General features: G+C 37.0%; 2 protein-coding genes across 7 annotated transcripts in view; both read right to left on the minus strand.

Annotated features, from left to right (window-relative positions):
* LOC129729088 (uncharacterized) overlaps positions 1 to 1683 on the minus strand; it is a 29779-nt gene extending 28096 nt beyond the window's left edge. Inside the window, exon 1 of the mRNA XM_055687568.1 lies at positions 1584 to 1683. Within this exon, the coding sequence (XP_055543543.1) occupies positions 1584 to 1683 (100 nt within the window). The remainder of the gene's footprint in view (positions 1 to 1583) is intronic.
* The window catches only part of LOC129727509 (connectin-like), a 558070-nt gene that overhangs the window by 94478 nt on the left and 441119 nt on the right, over positions 1 to 22473 (minus strand). Inside the window, exon 6 of one of the 6 annotated variants that reach the window (XM_055685397.1) lies at positions 899 to 944. The exons of the other annotated variants lie outside the window; for them this stretch is intronic. The gene's annotated coding sequence lies outside the window, so the exon portion shown is untranslated. The remainder of the gene's footprint in view (positions 1 to 898; positions 945 to 22473) is intronic. 6 annotated transcript variants of the gene reach the window in all.

Below are 22473 nucleotides of genomic sequence, written 5' to 3' on the forward strand. Positions count from 1 at the left end.
CGCTAATTTAGTGAGCGTCGTAGGTTCAGTGCAGAGTAGTTTGCATTCAGGGAAACGTGGTATGCGAATGGTAGCACTAAAACATTTTTGAAAGTCATAAATGCGATTACAGGTTAGTTTCGTTGAAATTTTCATAGTTTAACACAAAACTGTAGATAGAATAACCCACTCAATCTGCTTTTGTGTGAGCGATATAAACTCCTCACGGTTCATAAATAGCTATCCAGCAATGGAAATGCGAGTGCTTTCCGTCTATCATCCCTACTGAAGAGGAGTGCATCGCGAATAACTAGTGTAAAATTCCACAAAACCAGCTCCGGACTTGAGAGCTGATGGTTGTTACGTCGGAAAAATGTTAATTAAAACAGTATCAGAATAAAGTTGGTATTATTGCTGACTTCAAAGTACGATTTAATGAAAACATAATTTTAAACGGAATTTGGTTGATTACAGCTGAGTCGAGCAGTGCGCGAAAAAAAGGAATCCGTCAAATTGCGAACGCGGAATGTCGGGCTTGATCTTAGCTCTGCTGAAAATGAATAATTAAATCAGTAAACGATTTCATCAAGTAGGAGCGTCAAATAATTCGACTTAATGAATTTTTGGATTTTTTTCTGCAATTAAAAATAACACGAATGGTAGAATATCTAAACGTTTCGATCCACGTTTGAGTCATCATCAGACAGTATCGATTTATTAATAAATATTAAAATGCTATCAAATGCTCGCTATTAAATGGTTTCTAATATCGTGTGTCTATGTTTTGATACTACTTTTGTTGTGAATGTTTTTTTTTAGAAGAGCAAAATTTTGAAGGGGTACACAGGTGTACCTACCCAAAAGATGCAAAAAAATGTTTGTAAACCAGTATAGATAAAGTTCAGACATGTTTTCTTACCGGATTGTATTCGTACGAAACCAGATAATGTTCAGTGGAGACTCACCTGAAAAGAAAAAAAAAATGTTATTAGCGACTGTATTGAAGAAAATAATGTTAAACTAATCCAAAACCTTTTACAATGATTCAAGCTTAATCAATTCGAAATAAATTAAATATTGGAGAGACCTCGAAGCCAATGAAGGACCTTCTAGGTACTAATGAACCAGCTGACAATTAGTAGTGACCGCTGCTGTGCTCACTCGCAAGAGAGCAGCTTCAGATAAGTGCAAAACAATTGCATCTATCTGTCGCCCACATATGAAAGGCGGAGCGTGGCTAATGGGTCATCATAGTTTAGACTGGATTGAATTATCCGGGGCAGTCGGTTACCGACTCGTCCTACTACGACATAGATGCGAGCTTTCCATCGTAAGTGGGACTGATGAGAGCAATTATTATCGCTTTGTGCCATCTGTTCCGCGCGTAGAGTGTTTAGTGCCGTTGTAGAAATGGAACGAAAGACCTGGTAATTTTACCATTCTTTAACGCTGACATTCGAATACAAACTACCAAATATAAATTCTTGTAGAAAGATTAAACCCATTACGCACCGAACTCTAATGGGAAGATTATCTCATTAATCTCACTGATTTAATTTAATTCTAGGTAAAACTTATTGCGGGCCCAAAATAGACTCTGTCACCGTCATCAGTGACAATGTTGCACTCCAACCAGGTCCCATTAGTGTTGGTTGCGCTATCCATCTGTGGCGCTGTGCAAGCTGGGTCAGCCTTCGGTGGCATGGCCTCTAACCGCTTTACATCGCAAAATGCGGCTCGGAAGGCAGTAATAATGATGCGGTGATAATTTGCCTGATTCCAGTACAATAAGATTCATTACTTGTTCGCGCAATATTGGCAGCTAACTAACGGTTTTTTGGCCAAAGCTAGCCAGCCACGTTGCCCACAGGCCGGTCGTGATTTGCTGAAACTGTCTGCGGTTGATGCAATTTGCAACTGATGGGATTGTGGTCGAGTGACAATTGACGCCCTATTTGGATTTTATTCGTCTCCGGAACAGATACAGACTTCGAATAGCTGTTTAGTATAAGTATTAGCAGTGAGTGGCGGAAATAATAGCGAAATGCTTGATTTACTGAATGCTGACTCGTTGTGTATATTAAAAAATTCGCGAGTCGATTGTTACTTGTATATTTTGTGATATATCTCTATTATCCAATTGTTTAAATGCATTGAAATTTTAAGTTCAATAATTCTCTTTTCATATCTAGAATCCAATACAATTTCGATATTTACTAGATAAATCTCGCACACTTGTGCATGGCCTCAACAGCTTCTTATACAGTATACAAACAAAAAGTTTTCTCAACTTCCCCTCCTGCTTCAACCAATTCTAGTTTTTTGTCTTGCTGGTGAAAATCAGTTCATTTAATGAGTTTTTCTACATGACTTAATAATATATATTTTTTATCATTGCAAGGCATTGAAAAACTGCGTTTATATCTTGTCTAGAGATCATGTTGTGAAAAAAGGATACAAACCCCAAACGTATGTGTTTCACAGAGTTTTAGTGTGTATTGTGTTACATTTTCTAATACAAACAGTGTTTTAAATACAACAGTTCTTCAACATTTCTTTTGCTCAAAATTTCAATTTTATGTTCAAAATTAAATGTCATTTGTGGTAAAAAGCTCAAAAATCACAAATTTCGATCAGCATCCGAAATTTGATTATTGAACTTCACAAAACTGTTTAAAGCTACCGTAATATCGCCGATAACGTTTGCGGTAAATAAATGGACAAAAGTTGCAGATATTTCATGGGTTTACCTTCACACGCACTGACGGAACTACCCATGCAGCATCAATCATAGTAACCCATGAGTCAACAGAAAAAAAATGACAGCTCTATCAGTCGAACACTAATCGTGATGGCGAAAGCAATGAAGCTACACCGTTCAGAAGTGTGCGCGTACAGAGAACAGTACCCTGTGGCGTCGAAAGCGGACATCATGCAGCAGTTCGTGGACATCGGATACGCCCTATCCGACATCTACAACATCTTGGCACTATTGGACAACAATCAGAGGTTCCGGAACCAATTCCGGACAGCCGACGACCCTGAGTGACAAGAAGCTCCAAAAGATGCCGAAGAGGAAGACAGAAAGAAAAGTGGCTACATGGCTGCGTGCGCTTAACCAGGAGGTCGGTGCAATCGGCCAAACAGTGAAATGTAACTAGCGAACATGGACATACATGTCAGGAAGCGGCAGTCCCGTCCACTGGTCTCGGAGTTGCAGGCAATGACGCAGCGGCAGCGGCTGAATAAGACGGTCAAGTTAATTTTCCTGGCAAATCGCGGTGGTGATGGACGACAAGATGTGTCTCATCCTGGATGGCAACGACTGGCAGGGCACTTCGTATTTTACTTTTCCCACGAAGGAAGTGACCGGCCGTGAATGGGGAAATTAATAGTACGAAGTGACTGTCGAAAGTTGCGCCGTTCATCAAGAAATACCAAAAGACGGAAGACGCGGATCTGACGTCGGCCCATTACTCGAAGCAATCGTTGGAGGAGATGGAGCGGCTGAATATTGATGTGGTACCCCTCGCCCAACGTCCCCAAGTTTCGTTCCATCGAGGATCTTTGGGCAAACCTGAAGCGTGAGATCTACTCTAACAATTTTGTCGCGAAAACTGAGGAGAAATTGATAAATAGAACGAAGAAAGAACTCAAAATCATGCCTCCATGCATGTTTTCGTCCGCCATAGCGAATGTTCCTGTTAACTGCTGGAGAACCGTTCACAATGGCGTTGAATTTTCTGGCAAGTAAGCTAACATAATTAACTTTCAAGGGAAATTCATCAAACTGAATTATCTTTCTCAGGTAGTTTTTTACCACCACCCGAAAGAAGTCCATTCTTTTATCACATACGTTTCTGCCAAGCTTCGCAAAGATGCGGCTAGGATTGTATAAATGTAAGCTGAAACGGAAACTATCGGCTCCGGAAACTGCAAAACAGAATAAAAGCGAGTTTTCCATTCAACTGAAATCTGATCAACCGACTGACAAGCGAATAAATCGAAAACACCCAAATAAAGTCGAGTAGGAACTAAATTTACGATCACATCACTTATCAAAGTGAATCCTGATCAAACGTACCCTTCCCTACTAACAAAAATCGTTTTCCCATGACCTGTGTGGAGATGCAGAGGTTAACACGCACTATCTTCAAACAGCAAAGCTATACTAACATCCCTTCCCTCTTCCCACCTGATTGCGAGGACGTGATTAGTGCCATTAGAGATCCAGTTAATTCACTGTGTAATTTACTGATTCGGATCAATCACGGAGTAACAACTGTAGTTGTGCAGTCAGCCAAGCTGAGTTAAGCTAAGTTAGTTATGAATTTCGGGATTTAACCTCAGAGTACTCCGGTTTTGGCCATAGCACCAGTTTTGGCCATGATAGAATAAAATTGATAATTGTGAAGAAGTATCTTGAATTATTCCTATTTTGAAGTCTCCTTTTGAAACTGCTGATGTTATTCTACAAATACATTACTTACTGTAGCAAACAAATATGCGTATTTTACTTTTAATAAAGGAACTAATTATACTCTGCCAGGTTTACTGTACAGTCTATCGTTTAGGTTATTTGCAAGCTATTTTTGATAGAGCATAATCTTGTTTAAGTTTGTACATTTCTATGGCAAATTTTGTTACCAGCATCAGGCACAACTTATAACAGCACATGTATAAAAAAATAGGCATTATGGTATAATTTTTCTCTGCAATATCAAAAATAACAGAAGCTTCCAAAAACGATCAATGATCCATTTTTGGCCACATATTAAAGCAACTCCATAATTCATAATCCTGATATTGGCCATATGTAAACAAACCCATGGTAACGTATTAATATTGATGCAAAACACGAAAAGTATGAAGTTTTTCGGGCTGTCATAAGATATTGCTTGAAATTCGTGAAAACACAAAACTGGTTTTGGAAAAGAAAGATTGTATCACTACAGCACCGCTATTTGATATGATATATTCGTTCTCTATTTGTTCAGATTATTTACAAAATTGTAACTTCCGTTGTATCTTCCGAAACTAACGCTTCGGACTTTTAACTATAGTTGGTAAATAATGCAAATAAGTTTCTATGTGAAAAAGCAAAGAGCGGAAGCTTATTAATAAAGATAAATGACAGAAGGAAAATTAACGTAGATCAATGATGTGATGTCAGTGTTATTGAATATCCTACTCAATTTGAATAGGATAGGATAAGATGAGTTCTAGCTCGAAGTACTTTGCACTGCTAGCTATGTGTGAATATAATATTATTCTTTAGTTTGATTAATAGATATACTGGCCATATAGTTAGTTAAATAACGAGGATTTTCTGCTTATAAAATATATCTACATCGTAAAGTCAAATTATAAAGTAAATTCGTGTGAATTTAACTTTTTCGCGAATTGGCCAAAAAGGAGCCCCTAGTGGCCAATTAAGAAATGCTATGGCCAAAATAAGAGCCTAGAGAAGTTTTTTGGTTGTAAAATATATGAACAAAATAACATAATTTTATTATTTGAACTCAATGTTAGTGAAAAGTACAGGCGAGTTCATCCGATTTCCACGTTGAACTGATTCAATTACATATTTTTCTAAGGAAGCAGGCCAAATATCTTTTATTAATAACATACTATGGCCAAAACCGGTGCTTTTACCCTAATAATAATTTAATATTACACATTTAATAGAAAATTTTTGGATGCTGGCTTCAAACTTTTGTACTCCAAATTTCTGAGACTTGAAAACAAATGTCTAAATTTCGATCTTCACGTTTTGAAGTTCATCTTTTGTATTTACACGTGACTATTGGAATTCAACTTCCAAGTTTTGCTTCTCGAATTTCGACTTGCGAACTTTGTTTTCTGAACTTTGTCGCTTATCGTATTTAGACTTCTTTAAATTTAAATTTTAAATCAGCTTGAAGGTGTAATAACATACGACTTTTGATGTTTTTTTTTACCTGCAAATATTGACTTTCAAATGTCGGCTTTCGTGATTTGAACAGAAAAATCAAATTTTTCAATTTTGCTACCTTTCACAGTAGGTATCTGCTAATTATACAATATTTGGTTCTCCTGAAGCAAATTTTATTTTTCGAATCGAATTATAATTTTCGACGTTTGAATGCTATACCTCATGTTATTGGATATTTAAATTTTGTCTATGACTCTGTTTTTGAAGTTTGGTTCTTGAAATACAATTATGATTTTTTCGAATATTACTTTAAAAATTTTGAACTTCGGAATCTCTTTTACAGCATTTCGTCCTTCTACTTACTGTCAAAACATTTCCATTGGTAAACTTTTTTCATAATTTTAATTCTGATGTTTCAAGTTTCCAACTATAAATTTCAGCTCTGGTCTCGATCCTCTTTTATTTTTTTTTTAATTTCAAATTCAGAATTATGACTACTGCTTAGAGTGCAGGAGAACATCTTGCACTGCGAAAACAACTGCTCTCACACTAAAAAGCAAATCAACGCTCATGCTAGAAGAGAACGACAGACGATTTTTATCTGGTGAGCTTCCTGGAAGCACCGCGGTGAAATCTGAAATCTCTCTTTTGCGAGACAATGAACTATGGTGTACTTTCTCACACGTATGGACATCATGCACAATAATTACATAGCAGAGCTATCTGCGGTGCGTTTCACAGTTTGTTTGTTGAGCGTGGCAGAAGAGGAAAAGAGATTGGGAGATAAAAATAGAGTGCGTTACTCGTGCCGGTCGAGTTTACTCTGATCAAATTTGTTTTCGCGGTGTAGCTACACGAGGACTTTTGCCCGGTAGGTTTTTTTTTTACTTTCCAGACTACTCGCCAGTGGACTCTGCGGTGTACTTCTGCGTTTTTTCTGTAGAGTGATTCACCCATCTTGTTTCTATCAGATGTGGGATGAGCTGGAATTGTGTTTGTCTCTCTTTGCGAATTTTTTTATTCCACTGTGTGCGGGCAAAACTGCCGAGGAATAATGAAACGTCATCGCCGTTTAAGACGCAAGTAAGAAAGAGATGCCAGATAATTGTTTACGAACTCAGCACGTGCGGTGGTGGGTTGAAGCTGACAAATTTTACAGTGCGCTTCGGGCAGCACGGCAGGTCAAAACTGGGTCAAAATCGAGCGAATGAAGAAGGGTTTTGACAGCAATTAGTGCGCTTCCAGCTCAAAACGAGGTGAACTGGTGAAATACAGAAATTCGCTATCTGTAAGTTGGTTGAGACACTTTGGAGTGGAGAAAGAAGCAGTGTGGTGAAAGCATTTGCTACACACAGGCACATACTGAAAGGGAAATGCGCGGTTAATTTTTTCTCCGCTTTTTCCACATACTGAGAAGAATGACAAGGATGGGAGAGAGGCCTAATTCCTGTAACCAAAATGATACCCAGAAGCCGAGAATTGACTTTAGAAACCATTTTGAAATCTAAGACGGTGAGTAAGGGTATTTTTGAAACCAAAATTGTGTCCTTGAGAGTCATTAATAACTTACAAAAAAAACGATTTTTCATAATCAAAAATAATCTTTTTCAAACCAAATGTTGAAATATCTCAAACACCAGATGTGTGTAAGTCATCAAGAGTTTCAGTATTCAAATTACTATTAAAATAATATTGCATCATTGGAATATGATTACTGTTACAAAAATGTATATTCCAAATATGTTTCAAAAACTTATCCGTTAAGAAATTGTTTTTCTAGTTTTTCACTCTTCTAAACTTTTCAACAAAAGCTTTTGGTATAATGCTAATAAAAAAGTTCTAAGTTAATATTCAACTCTGGTTTATATTTGAATAAATTTCGCATAAATGGTACTTTCGAAAAAAAAATCGTTAATAAATTTTTTGTGTATTTTCAGATAATTTGAGTTTCGAAATTCCAATCCGGTTTTTCATCATTCATCTTTCGAATTTTGATTGCTAAATTTCTAGTTATCATATTGAATTCATTCTTCAGTTTTATTTTTTGATGTAGAGCTACAGTTGTCAGCAAGTTCGGTTACATAAAGGTGTAAAATGAAAATCTAAAAACGAAAAAGAGGACGAAATTCCCTTAAAAGTCGCCTAGTTTTAACGGATTTTCTTCGTTCTGGCAATAATCGATTAGAAAAACACACCGGTAAACGAAAGCGAAAAAAAGCTGCCCAAGGCTCAAAATCAATCATTTCTGTGAATTTCGGTGCGCCTAGCCATTGTAAAAGCGAGTCAACTTACAAAGTGTCAAAGTGCTCTGTTTACGAAAATTATATACCCTAGTGAAATTGTAATTTGAAAATTTGGAACATCGTGGGTACTATTGAAAATTGTCAAGCCTTGTTGAAACGCTAGTTTTGAATTGGTGGAAAGATTTATTTGAAAATCCCACAGTGCACAGTGGTCTAAACTCGATAAATCGTGATCGTCCTAGATTTGACTGTGAAAATTGATTTTATGTACTCAATGTCTTCAGCAAAGTTGTTTCATAGTACAAGGCCTTACTTTTGGCGTTTTTAGTTTTTCGATCAATCCACCTAACAAAAAAAATATTTTTTATAATTTTCAATATACCAGATTCCTTTCTTCAACAAAGTTGTGGAAAATTTTAAATTTAAAACAATTGTTGAATACTGCGATGTCCTATCTGTACGTTGGACACGACAAAATAGAGTTTTTTGTGGAACACCCCTCCTTAAAATGAGTGTTTTGTCTATAACCTTTTTCTATGATTGTCGAAACAATGAATTTTATAAAGTCTTGAGAGAATCTTAGTTGAATGAATAAAATCTTAGAACATTTTGCATTGTTTTGATCATTACAGACAAAATTATAGACAAAAAACTGACCTCAAGGAAGGGTGTTCCACAAAAAAAACTCTATTTTGTCGTGTCCAACGTTCAGATAGGACTTCGCAGTATTCAGCAATTGTTTTTCTTTTAAAATTTTCCATAACTTTGCTGAAGAAAGCAATCCGGTATTTTGAAAATTAGAAAAAATATTTTTTTATCTAACTGTTAGAAAATTTAAAGCGTCAAAAGTAAGGCCTTGTTCTATGGAACAATTTTGCTGAAGACATTAATTTTTCACAGTCAAATCTAGGACGATCACGATTTTTCGAGTTTAGACAACTGTGCACTGTGGGATTTTCAAATAAATCTTTCCGCCAATTGGTAATGTCATGAAATATAACCCTCGGAATGTGTGGAAACTATTTTGGATGTTGTTTAATAAAATTGTGGCTGAAAAACGTGCTTTACATTGAGTGTTTTGTCGTTTCAATATCACTTTTTTGTACTTCACGGCCTTCAAAAGGGCATTACTCAAAAATGTACCGTACGATGATTTTGAAATTTTGACCAGACATTCTGCACGTCATAACGAATCGAATGGTGTACTCAGATTCTTTGGTGCATTTTTTTATAATAACGGTCTGTGGGAGCACCGTGGTTTGTTTTTACTAGCACGGTTGACCGAATTATATACCTAGTAAACCAGGAATGCACTGTTTGGGCTATATGAGAGCCTGTCTCTGCTACAAATACCAATCAGTTTACTAGTGGGTGGCCACTAGCACGGTCCTAACTAAGAAGCAAGGAGGTAGCAGTAGTGACAGCGGGTACTACTTCAAAAGTAGTGGTGGTAGCAGCTTCAGCATCAGTAGGTGCAGCGGCACTACTTCCTCTAATAAAAAACTGTCTTTGCACGATAGCGGCAGCATCAGCGGTAAGTGCATTAGCCAGCACTTTCTCCAATGAAAATCTCTGCCGTATTTTGGCAACACACAATCGTTTTCGGGATTCTGGCAATCAAAATCCGTCGGCTGTCAAATTTTTAGCGTCAAAAACAGCTTTCCACTGATTTATCACAGTCGTACCTGCTGTTAGGGTCAGCATCATCTCCAATATTAAATTGAACAACAAATTAAATACTTAATTGAAGCGTTAATAGTAGCTGTAGCGGGTACCAATGGCGTTAGCCAGCGGTAAGTGCAGTGGCACTACTTCATCTAATACAAAATAACCACCATTTTGTATCTAATACAAAATCTAATACAAAATAACCACCATTTTGTATCTAATACAAAATAACTACGTCAACCTTGCGGTCGTGTGAAGCCACGACCGCAAGGTTGACGTAGAAGAAATTCAAAATGACAACTGGGGTCGGCTTACCATGAATATCACCGGAATGATCCGGCAATAGTCATATAAACTTGTATTTGGCTATCTTTGGGAACCAAATATAAGCATCTTGAATTTTAGAATGACCGTATATCGACCCCAGGTGCCATTTCAAATCTTTTCACTATTTCATTTTTCATTATTTCAAGAGAGTCATTCTTATTGATGCAATACAAGTAAAGTAACAGTCAACCTTGTGTAGTTCTACATCAACCATGTGGTCGTGGCTTTGCGTACAACCTTTCTGTTTTTGTTTTCTGTTCTGTGTTTTCCACTTTCGAAATCATTTGAAAGATCATTTTTGTGTTTTTTCTTATTTTTGGTTCAATCTTAATTTTTAAAAAAATCAAATTACTGTCTACCTTACCGAATTATGATGAGGCACACATTATTGTTTTCGTTGTTACCAAAAAATAAAGTTTTTAAAAACACCAGCTTTTTGAGAAAGTTAATTTTTATTTTATTTTTGGTTTCCAAAAAAAAATCTCTTTTTCAGTTTGTTTTTTTTTTTCTTCTGAGGGACAAAATTATTATCTAGAGTAAATTACCAATTCTCGTCAGTCTATGTCGATTGTCATGTTTTAAACTGTCATCCTTCTTTAGTAAGCTGCCTAATTTCATGTACTATTTTTCTAGCTTATTTTCCTGCTTTTTATCTTATTGGAAAAATTAAGGAAAGACACCAAAAGTTCAACGGTGCTTCTAAATTTAATTGTAAAAAAGCCACTCTCACAGTTCCTTTTTGGTCATGCCATTTCCATTGTAGTCAGCATTCGGTTTAGTTCGTCAGTAGCAGAGAGAGAGAAAAAAAGCTGGTAAAACTATACTTGTTTCTTCTAGTTTCATTGCTATGAATTGCAAATCTTCGTTATTCCGCCATTCGAAGTATAAGTAGAATTCTGACGCCATAAGTTGTACGAGCAAATTAATACTAGTGATGCCATATTTGTATTTTGTACATGTATTTGCTGCGCTTCTGTACACACGATTGTCGAGGGATTGATACATGTTGTCGTTTACTGTGTGAGAACAAAAGGGATCGAGAAATTTGCGCAGTGCGCAGCGTGTGCAGTGGCTCCAAATTTACCGCGAAATATGTTTGTACTCTAAATCTGATTCTATATCTATTTGATTTATAAAGTAATTTCTTTGTGTAGGAATATGCAAACAGCAATACGAATTTTTGCAATTCAATAAACATCAAAACATGGTTTCACATGTCATAAACTCTAATAAAAAAGCATATGGCACGTATTGCAACAAAAACAGTTTCCTTTTGTTTTAGCAACAAAAACACCAGTAACATGCCGTACTGACTGCTGACGAACTAAACCAGCCTGCTGGATGTGAAGTTTTATTTATCCCGTATCCTCCATTAATCGTGAGTGTTCAAAGTGCATGGGCTATTTGCTTTCGCTATATATTTATTGAGAGAATTGTAACCAAATATCGCTAGTGGCGAAGATGTGCCGTGCCGAAGCCGTCAGTTACCCTACAGCTTTGCCGCAGACTTTAAGGTGAAACCTCATTGAATCCAAAAATGGCCGACTTCGAGTCACCACTTCGAAATTTCGAAAGCACAAGACTCGTAAGTACTCATTGCGTTCCCTATGAAATTTCTATTTTATGTTTGCTTCACCACAGCAAACATGAAATAGCATTTTCACAGGGAACGCATTAACTGTTTCCAAATCTTGTGCTTTCGAAAATTCGAAGTGGTGACTCGAAGTCGGCCATTTTTGAATTCAATAAGGTTTCACCTTAATGCGATTGGAAAAACCGTTCTGACTAATATTTGCAATCATCAGTGGTATTGATGATCTCTTTTCACAAATTAGTCGTGGTATAAAAAAATCAAAAATGACAATAAAAACGAATTCTTATAATTGGAACACTTCTTATGAAATTTGAGGTTTGGGTTAATAAGGTAGAGCCTTTTGGACCCGATCAAACGATTATAATAAACAGATAACACAAATATATCTGAACTTGATAGAAATAACGAAGCCTTAATATTCTTGATATACCAGAATAATAAAAAGTACAGAATTATATCAAATTATGTTATCATATACACTTGAATGTTTAAAAGTGTGTTTTTTAAAGCATATTAATAACAAAATGTGTTATTCAATTAACAAAATATTGTACATTCCAACTAATTCTGATCTTTTTCTGCAAAAAAACTTACAAAACTTGTTATAATTTGTAATAATCAGTAAGTAATTTTGATAGAAATCTTGATATTTTAACTATTAACGAGACCAAGTTCAGAACACGAGTTGATACAAAAAGTTCGCAACAAAATATCAAGATTTGTTATAATTCTGATATTTTTGACTGATCCTGGAGCTATTAAATTTCTTTTAAGAAATATTACATTTGTCACAGAAAGGAATAACATGTAAATGGGATTCATTACCGAAAATTGTAAATTGTTGAAATTGACTCGCAGGTCAATTTTCGTACATTCCTTTTTGAATAGTGCTACCAAATTGTTCATGGTTTAAAGGTTATAAATAGAAGTCAGAAGGGGGCACAACCATGCATGTTGTCTTAAAATGAAATTATGATCAATTAGTTCATAAAATTTTTATAACGTAAGCTTCTCGAACATAAAAGATTTTCTCTCTTTCAGATTGGTCTGCATAATTAAAATTTTAACGTACAACCAATCGCAGAGAGACACTTTGTTCCTAGCATTCGTCTACATTGATACATGAATGTAAGTGTGCACTTCCGTGTTTGCCTTGCAAACCCAAGGGGACAGTACAGTAAAAGCAGCAGTAGCAATAACACCGACCGATCATGGTCATGCACACGAATTATCCGAGGAAACGACCAATAACTTTCCCGTTTAATCGAGCGGCATATGCTTTCCTCCGCTTTTCGCTTTACGTTGTCGAGTTATTCTTTTGCGGCGTCCCTCTTTTTTTCTCTCGCTTTGCCATTTCTGTTACGTGTTGTATTATTACTGCTGCCGCTGACTGATTTCAATTGTTTTAATTTGATTTTCCTACCACCCTTCCCCCCCTTTGTGCGGCAGTCGTCGGTGTTTGCATATCGCCACAAATGTTGAATGGTCTTTTATTGATTTTTTCAGTCCGATGACGGGTCCGTAACCAGAACGGGTGTAAACAGAGCGATGAAGCGTAGAAGCAATAAAAAATGCTGAAGTGGGATCGGTTCTCGTGCGGCAGTTATTAGACCCGGGAAGAGAAACGGAGAAATTACAGCATATTTGGTGCATTGGCAGCGAGCGCGATTACGGCAGAGCTGGGCCAATCCATTGCCGCGCTACCGGATGTTGTAACCGATTTCAGAGTGAACGTGACTAATTGCACACGGGCAGTGCATACATGTAGTGTTTGTTCTAGGTGCGGAGCGAATGCACGGTTGGAAAACTTCCGGGTACGCAGAGTAAATATTATCTCCGATCGTCAAAGCCTAAACCGGCCGAAACGGTTTTGTTACGTTTTTTTTGCTGACGTAGGAAATTTTCTCTAAAAACATTCGATATCCGATGGATGATGGAATCGTGTTTGTTAGAATCCACTCGAATGACCACGTGTAATGTTCGTGCTGTTATTGACTGCAGTGGTTTTTATTATCAAGTGCTTTATTAAATTTCGCCACTGTCCATTGGGTATTTTTTTTTCGTATTTTACTACAAAAAATCTTCATTTTAATCAATTTTTACACTCTCATCTATGAATTCACCCGAAAGTAGTTTCATCGGTTAAGCAATTGCCCGTCGTAAAAACCAGCCACTGTTAAATCACTTAAGCGCCAACTAGTGCACTCTGTTGGGTTCTGAAGGGTTACTGGAATGCTGTCATAAATTCTGCATCAACCAAATAAATGCAAGTGCTACCGGCAACCCGGAGGTTTGAAAATGCCGCTTTCCACTTATCACTCAACATAGATCGGCGCAGGGACTTCGCACCTATCGGACCACCTCGCAATCCTAGAGTGTAGGTAATTCCAGGATGCGATCAAACTCACTAAATGCATTCCTGATGAGTGCATTGCGTGTGTGTGCACCTGAAGCCCACATGTGGATGGATTGAGCGGCGGTTATAAAGGATGCCTATTGCAATCGAAAGGAAACACATTATTGCGAGTGGGCGCAACTGGGTGCCGACAACGCGTAATCTATACTGATTGAAAACGTCGTGACAGCTGGGTTGTTATGTTGTTTGTGCTGTCGGTCGTACCATTTACACTCTATCCTGGACTCAAGTTTCCGACAGATGGGACGAAGTTTTGACGTAGTTTTGCTGGAAGGTGTTTGAAAATTTCCCCTCAAAGTTATATTGGCCACTTGAGCGCAGAACTGCCGCAGCGAAGACGATCCATTGCAAAGCGGTGTGCGTGTGACAGTTTTTAATTATTGGAAATCACTACCTCGGACCCTCCTGCTACCCGTGAGAGACGCTACGAGAAGGCGTTGAATGGCACGCCTTCCAGAGGCTGTCGCGGTTTACCACTAATGAGCCTGAAATGGAAAACGGGAGCTCATTAGTTCGGATGTTAAGTGCGTCGTCGTGCCGGGTGTTTGTAACTGTCAAGATTATTGGCCACGGAAACTGTTTCGCATAGCAACTTGGTCTCATCGATGGACTGTATCGGAAGGGGGAGGGGAGCGGAAGAGGAAGAACACCGGCAAACAGCTTAGAACTCTAATGAGCATGCAGAACACGAGCGCTGTTTGTTTTCCAGCACTAGGACGGGGATGTACGGGAAGCATTCCCGACTACTGACATCGCGTGGAAGCCTGACCGACCTGATGCGCATAAAGGCGGGCTAATTAGTTGCCGGTAAAACCGGTCGGAGTCGGAGCTTTCCACCGCTTGAAGGCAATTGCGGAAAGCCCCGAACAATGCTTGTTTACTGGAAAACAGGTTGCTCGCACCAGCCACGCTTCGGATCGTTTGGGATTAATTGTAACCTCGTGAATGGCATATTAAAAAAAATGGAACCAAAAGTAACTTTTATTTCGCTTCAAATGTCAACGGATGGTGATGAAGTTTCCTGGAAATTGAAATGATTTTGCAGTGCTTGAATAAGAAAGCTTATCTGCCCACAATCACGAGCAATTTCTGGAAGAGAAATACTTATTCATCACACATGAAGGAAATTTCATATTATACTTAGAAAAGTGAATATGAGCCCTCTTCAAATTTTCTATTCACTGTGAATGTTTGAGATAAAAACAAAAGACCGCCTGAAATTTTGTCATAAAGTAAACAAACTCTAAGATCAGAAAATTGACTGGGTATGTATATTACAGAAAACGTGCAAATCCGAGGGGTGTATTCTAATTCGGAATTTGACAATTTTGTTAATTTGGCGCAGACAGTCGTAGCCGACCGTTAGTTACAGGACAGTTGCGGGGTTCGCTTACTCATTGGCTTGGTAGACCAGTATCATAACTCAAGGCGTGTAAGAAGCCGAACAGCTACATCAGGAAGAATTAATTAAACAAAAGAAGAAAACTTAACTGGAAGATTTGTCGTCGAACGGTTAACAGCCTAAAATCAATAGATAAGTCAAAAAATAAGTCGAAAATGAATGATATTGGTTAAATATCAGTCAAAAATCAAAGTTCAAAAGTCAAAGTTAAGAAACAGAAGTAAAATATCAGAATGTAAAAATCGATAACCAATTGAACCGATAACTACGGGCCCAAGATCAAAAGTTGAAATTTGATAATTGAAAGTTAAAAGTTGAAAATAAAAATTTATAAGCCAAAAGTTGAAAAATGTCAAAAAATAAAGTCAAGAGGTAATATCCAAAGGTCGAAATTCAAATGTAAGAAACCAGAAATACAAAATTTGAAAATCAGGAGCCAAAAACATAGAGTTTAAATTGAAATTAAAAAGTAATATTTTAAGATCAAAAACTAAGGGCAAGAAAGTGAAAAATCAACAGTCAAAAGTCAAAATAAGAAGTTAAAGGTAAAACGTCGAAAGACAAAAGTAAAAAATCACAGGAGGGTTGTGTGCAAAGCCACGACCGCAAGGTTGAAGTAGAATACTTTTACGAGAAAGATATCCCGGCTGCTTGCGTCCCTAGTAGCAATATTGGTTTTATCAAAGTTTTATAGCGCTTAATACAGCCAAAACAGTGCTATAAAACTTTGATAAAACCAATATTGTTACTAGGGCGTGTTAGTCGTTTTGAAATCGGATTTGTTTCGTATATACTGCTTGTTAAGCACAGTATCAACAAATCGTAATCAGTTGCAGTTTATTAATAACAATTCATTATTCTCTTCCAAATACATTTAAGAGCCTTGAAAAAGGCCGGTTGCTGGAATTGCAATTTTCATTCAGATATTGCATAAATGCTTCATGGTCAGATATACCCGCTGCAACTGCAACGCTATCGGTAGCCATGCCACAGTTGTGGCCGCTATACGCTGCCATTAATATCAGCTGCCCCTGTATCAACTGGCCCAGCTGCTAACGATGCTGAGATCCGCTGCAACTAGTGCGCTATCCATTGCTATGCCACAGCTGTGGCCGCTATCCGGTATCGCTGGTATCCACTGCACTGCTACTGCTGCTGCTAAGGGATGACGGCTGTTGTCGCTGTCTAGAACTATTATGAGCGGCTTCGGCTGAAACACCCGCATAATCAATAACCATCAACGGATTATAATCCATATGGTTTAACAATACCCCATACAGTCGGGACTATATCCCGAACTAGTTGATAAGCACGTTTTATGGTTATTGATTATGCGGGCAGGCTCTTATATGGGCCGAATAACATATTTTAAATTGCAAGGTATATGATTCTGTCGACCGTGCTTGGGAAACAATCATATAACGACCAATCAGAGGTCGAATTTTTCGTTTTGACAAGGCTTGACTATTTTCAATGGTACAATAGTTTGGATAATAAAATTAAAATTATCTTCATTTGGGAAGAATCTTAGAAGGTTTTCCCATCTATTGCTGCAAGAACGAAGGAAATCCATCGAATACTAGCCGATTTATTAGCATTTGAAATTGGACATATTTTTCACTTTTTTTGGTTTTAGATTTTCATTTCACATCCCTATGTAGCCGAACTTGCTGAAAGAAGTATTTTACTTCAAAATCAGTCAAAAATCAGAGGATAAGTTCAATTTAGAATAGTTACAAATCGAATACCAGAAAGCCACGGGCTAAATGTCAAAAATTGAAATTCAATAATTTAAAGTTAAATATTGAGAAACAAAATTGTAAGTCGAAAGTTGGAATATGAATAAATGGCCATAAAATAAAGTTAAAGGCGACAGTCGAGAATCAAATATTAGAAACCAATAGAGAAACAAAAATCCAAAATCAAATATCTAAAAATAAGTATCCAAAATTTGAAATGCGAGAGTCAATAAGTCAAAATAAAGTTTTAGTCAAAAGTCCAGAGTCAAAAGACAAAACAGAGAAGCCAAAAATCAAAAACCAAAAAGTAAAAAAACATAAAATATTATGCATAAAGTGGAATGTCAAAAATAAGAAAAATGAATCAAATTCAAGTTAGAAGTCAAAAGTGAAAGTTAGGTCAAAAGTCAGAATCTAAGAGCCTAGTCCGCAGTGCAACATTTGTTTTTTTGACACCATTTTTTTATAAAGCCAAATATCAAAATTTTAAGAGTTTGTCCACATGATAGCATTTTTTTCACTTATCTTGTTCGTTCTCGTTTTTGCAGTTTTGTTAGATGCAGCTCAACTGCAAGTATTTATATAGGATTAGGTTTAGTTTTCCTTATAGTTTACTATTCTACTGACAAATTTCAAGTCTCTCTGCTATCTGCATGTGAACAAACTATCTTTTCACCTTTTCTGCACTTCCTATACCTATTAACAATAAATCTTTTCTAAAATTTTATTTCACCTTCTATCCTTTATTCTACTTACAGGATGCGGGATTAATTTATTCGGGTGTTCAGGGAGTTTAACGTGGTTCTATTTTCACTCTTAATCATCTTAATTCAATGCTAACTATCAATTTCAACACTTCCTACTTCTCATTTAGTCTTTGACAAATACTTAAAGATTTTTCTAGCTGGAGACTGGCAGATTAGTCGTCGATATCAGTAGATTGCTAAAGTTGTCGGAGAAGAGACTGGTAGTTAAGCTGTTGAGTTTGACAGCGTTGTACGAACCGGTTCAGCGGCAACATATCTTTAAAAACAAATCTTAAATTAAACAAAAACTGACTTCAATATAATAATATATAACTCGAGATGGGCTCATATTACCTTCGAGTGATAAGTTTTTCTCACGGAAAATTTTCCGAGGAACACGATGAAACTATCAAATTTATTTGAAACTAGCTGACCCGGCAAACTTCGTACCGCCCATTTTTATGCTTAATTTAGTAATTTTAAACATTCCAAATTCATTGATTTCTTGCGATTTGTTTATAGTCTGCAAATGCACGACGAATCGGCCATAGTATATGATCAAAGTCAAAAGATAAATCTTTAAAATGATTGGTTTTATCGGAATGACAACATCCTCGACTTTTGGCTGCTGTATATCACCTCTATTCTGAAAATATCCATATTGGGTGGTTTTCGGTCATTTTCAGCTGATTTTCTGGCATCAATCTGTCCAATTATTTTGGTTGTTTTCCAGAAATTGGCTTGGCTTTTATGCATTATTTTGATCACGGATATATGCACATTGAGTAGAATTCGGTCATTTTCTGTTCCCAAAAGTTGCCATTTTACAATTCAAAATGGTGTCCGAATCAATTTTTAGCTCCTTACATCATCAGAGATACTTATTTTGGTCACTTTGGGCTGTTTTTCAGAAACCGGAATACGCCATCTTGGATTTAAAATATCATTTGGACACCATTTTTGACCTCTGGACGTCATTCTGGTTTCGGAAACATTCATATTTAATGATTTTTGGTGATATTCGGCCATCTTAGAATTAAAAATGGTGTCTGTGATCGATTTTTAGCTTCTGTGCAATATTTTGGTTCCGGAGGTTGGAGGGCTATTTTTGGTTGTTTCACAGAAACCGGAAGTTGCCATCTTACAATTCAAAATGTTTTCTTAGGACGATTTGTAGCTCCAGTGCTGATTTCGAAAATACCCATATTGGGTGGTATTTGGTCACTTTCCGTTGTTTTTCAGAAACTGGAAGTCACCATCTTGGATTTCAAAATGTTTAAAATGGTTGAAACATCCGATTAATTTGTATGGGAGACCTTTCTCCTCTTCCAGAGTACGGAGGTACGGACCTCCATAGAAATTTGTGTATGATTTGTATAAGAGCCCTCTTATCTAGAAATGGGAGGAGGGTACAAACCACAATGAAATTATTTTTTGCTCCACATGTCAAATTTGGGTCCATTTTTTTGGTTAGTTTTCAAGATGTGCAGAAATTTGAGTTTCATTTGTATACATTATGGACATGTTTGTTACCCCTAAAATATTCACTTGCCAATTTTGGTTCCATTCAGTTGATTAGTTCTTGAGATGTGCAGAAATTTGTGTTTCATTTGTATGAAACCCTTCCCTCCCAAAAGAAGCAGGGGTGTCGAACCATTATGTACATATTTGTTATTCCAAAAAACATTCCCCTGTCAAATTTGGTTGTATTTGCTTGATTGGTCCCGAGCTGTGCGAAATTTTTGTTTCATTTGTATTGGACCCCTCCATTACCGAAGACAGAGGGGTGTCAAACCATTATAGCCATATTCGTTACCCCCAAAAACATTCACATGCCAAATTTGGTTCCATTTACTTGGTTAGTTCTCGAGATGTGCAGAAATTTGTGTTTCATTTGTATTGATCCCTTCCAAAATCGGGAGGAATCTCGAACTATTTTAGGAACCTTTTCCGGCCCCTAAAACCCCTATATACAAAATTTCACGCCAATCGGTTCATTAATTTCCGAGCCTATATGGATCAGACAGACATACACTTCTGCATTTTTATATGTTTAGATAGCTACATTTGCTAAAAAAATGCAAGTTTAGTTTTTAATACAAAAATAATCTATCTGTCAACACTTCCGGTACAAAAAAAAATATTTTTTCTGGATTCATTTTCTTCAAATGTCATCAGCCGGTAGTTTTTCGGACATCTTACGTCTGAAAATTGTACTAAAAGTTAATTAAGAAATTTTAAACTATTTTCGTAAAAATGTTATAACTTGAGATTGGCTCATATCATCTCGGGGTGATAAGTATTTCTTACGTAAAATTTTCCACGGTACACGATGAATATATCAAATTTGAAATGGAATTGGCTACATTTGTCGGAAACTGTAAATTTCGTTTTCAAATACAAAATTATACTAGGGTAAATTACCAATTCTCGTCAGTCTATGTCGTTTGTTATGTTTTAAACTGTCATCCTTCTTTAGTAAGTTTAGTAATTTCATCTATTATTTTTCCAGCATACTTTCCTGCTTTTTATCTTATTGGAAAAATTAAGAAAAGACACAAAAAGTTCAACGGAGCTTCAAAATTTAATTAAAAAAAGTAGGAGGATGTATCCAAGACACGACCGCATAAATGACGTAGAACTACGTACACTATTAACAAATGCATTGAGTGTTTCATTACCCTAGTAACACAACTGTTTTTATCAAAGTTTTATAGCGCTTTTTTGGCTGTATTGAGCGCTATAAAACTTTGATAAAACCAATATTTTTACTTGGGTAATGAGTTATAATGTCTACTAATGAAGGGTTGTGAATTTTGTGAACCGGTTTCAGCATTTAGCAGATCGTGCCAAGTTAAAAACCATACACAGCACACACACACACAAATCATACCTTATCATAGACACACACACACATCATACCATATCATTATACCATACACACATCATACCATATCATACACACATAGACACATACACACATGATACCATATCATATACACACAGCAAGCAAGCGACCAATCAGAGGACGTTATTTTTATTTCAACAAGGCTTGACAATTTTCAATAGTGCAATAGTTCGTAGATTCAAACAACACTTTCCTGCATTTGGGCAGATGCGTGTATAATTTTCCAATCGATTGCTGCAAGAATGAAGAAAATCGGTTGAAAACCAACCGACCTATAAGCATTTGTATGCTAAAGTAAAACATAGTTCTACGCCAAAAAGGCATTTTGTTGTTCAAAATCGGTTGCTGACCGCAACCTTTGTGCTGCCCCAACAGTGGGGGAGTTAAGATACACGGACAACATGCACTGTGGACTTCACCTTCTGTAAATTAGACGGCCGCGACAGATGTAACTGCTAGAATCCGCACAGAATGCTTGCTTACGTTGTCAAAAATTTTTAACTTTCAATGACTTGTTTATTTGCCTTGAAAAAAGGCATTTTGCTGTTCAAAATTGGATTTGGTGATGACGATCTTTATGCTGCCCCAACAGTGGGGGAATAATGGCAGTCTGGCGAGGCACGCTGAAAAAAACCGCGCTGCAACTGAGACATGGTGACCAACCACAGCGCAAGTGGTTTATTTAATTTGAAGGCAGCCACAGGCGCAACCCGCTGTTACTTATGCTTGCTGTATCTGCTTCTACTGCTGTCAACGTTGTGGACGGTCCATCCAGCTCGCCTTCCGACTAATGAATGTAGCTAGTTTTCCCAGAAACACTCTTTTATAGCCGAAGGGTGCTACGTAGTAGGCCACGCCTTTCAGTTCAGTTGTCTGATTCTCTAATATTCTTTAGACGAATTATTCCACAATTCGCATTCGATATTTGTTTCCAGCGAATAAACACCGATGGTGCTCTCACACACGCAACAGTTTTAACCCATATTTTATTGCGGTTTGTGACATCAAGCGATTTCGTTTGCTCGTTGTTGCGTGTTGCATCATGTTGCAACTTGGCAGCTGGGAGACGACGAAATTCTGTTAATGCTGATTGATTGAATCGACTTCATATTAGCTCTGCATATTCGAATTAACTGCCTTTGTGAATGAGTTCTAAATCGGTTATGTTGATCGCAGCCTTTGTGCTGTCCCAACAGTGGGGGTATTAACTAAATAAACTACAACAGAATTTGATTGCTAGGATCCCGCGAAGAATGTTTGCTTGTGTTGATGCTAGGAAATTTTCACCCTTCAACTACTCGTTTATTTGCCTTGAAAAAAGGCATTTTGCTGTTCAAAATCGGTTGCTAATCGCAACCTTTGTGCTGCCCCAACAGTGGGGAAGTTAAGATACACGGATAACATGCACTGTGGAAGCTATTTCACCTTCTGTAAATTAGACGGCCGCGACAGATGTAACTGCTAGAATCCACACAGAATGCTTGCTTACGTTGTCAAAAATTTTTAACTTTCAATGACTTGTTTATTTGCCTTGAAA

The sequence above is a fragment of the Wyeomyia smithii genome, chromosome 3 (assembly GCF_029784165.1).
Source record: "Wyeomyia smithii strain HCP4-BCI-WySm-NY-G18 chromosome 3, ASM2978416v1, whole genome shotgun sequence".
In the NCBI taxonomy this organism is placed as follows: domain Eukaryota; kingdom Metazoa; phylum Arthropoda; class Insecta; order Diptera; family Culicidae; genus Wyeomyia; species Wyeomyia smithii.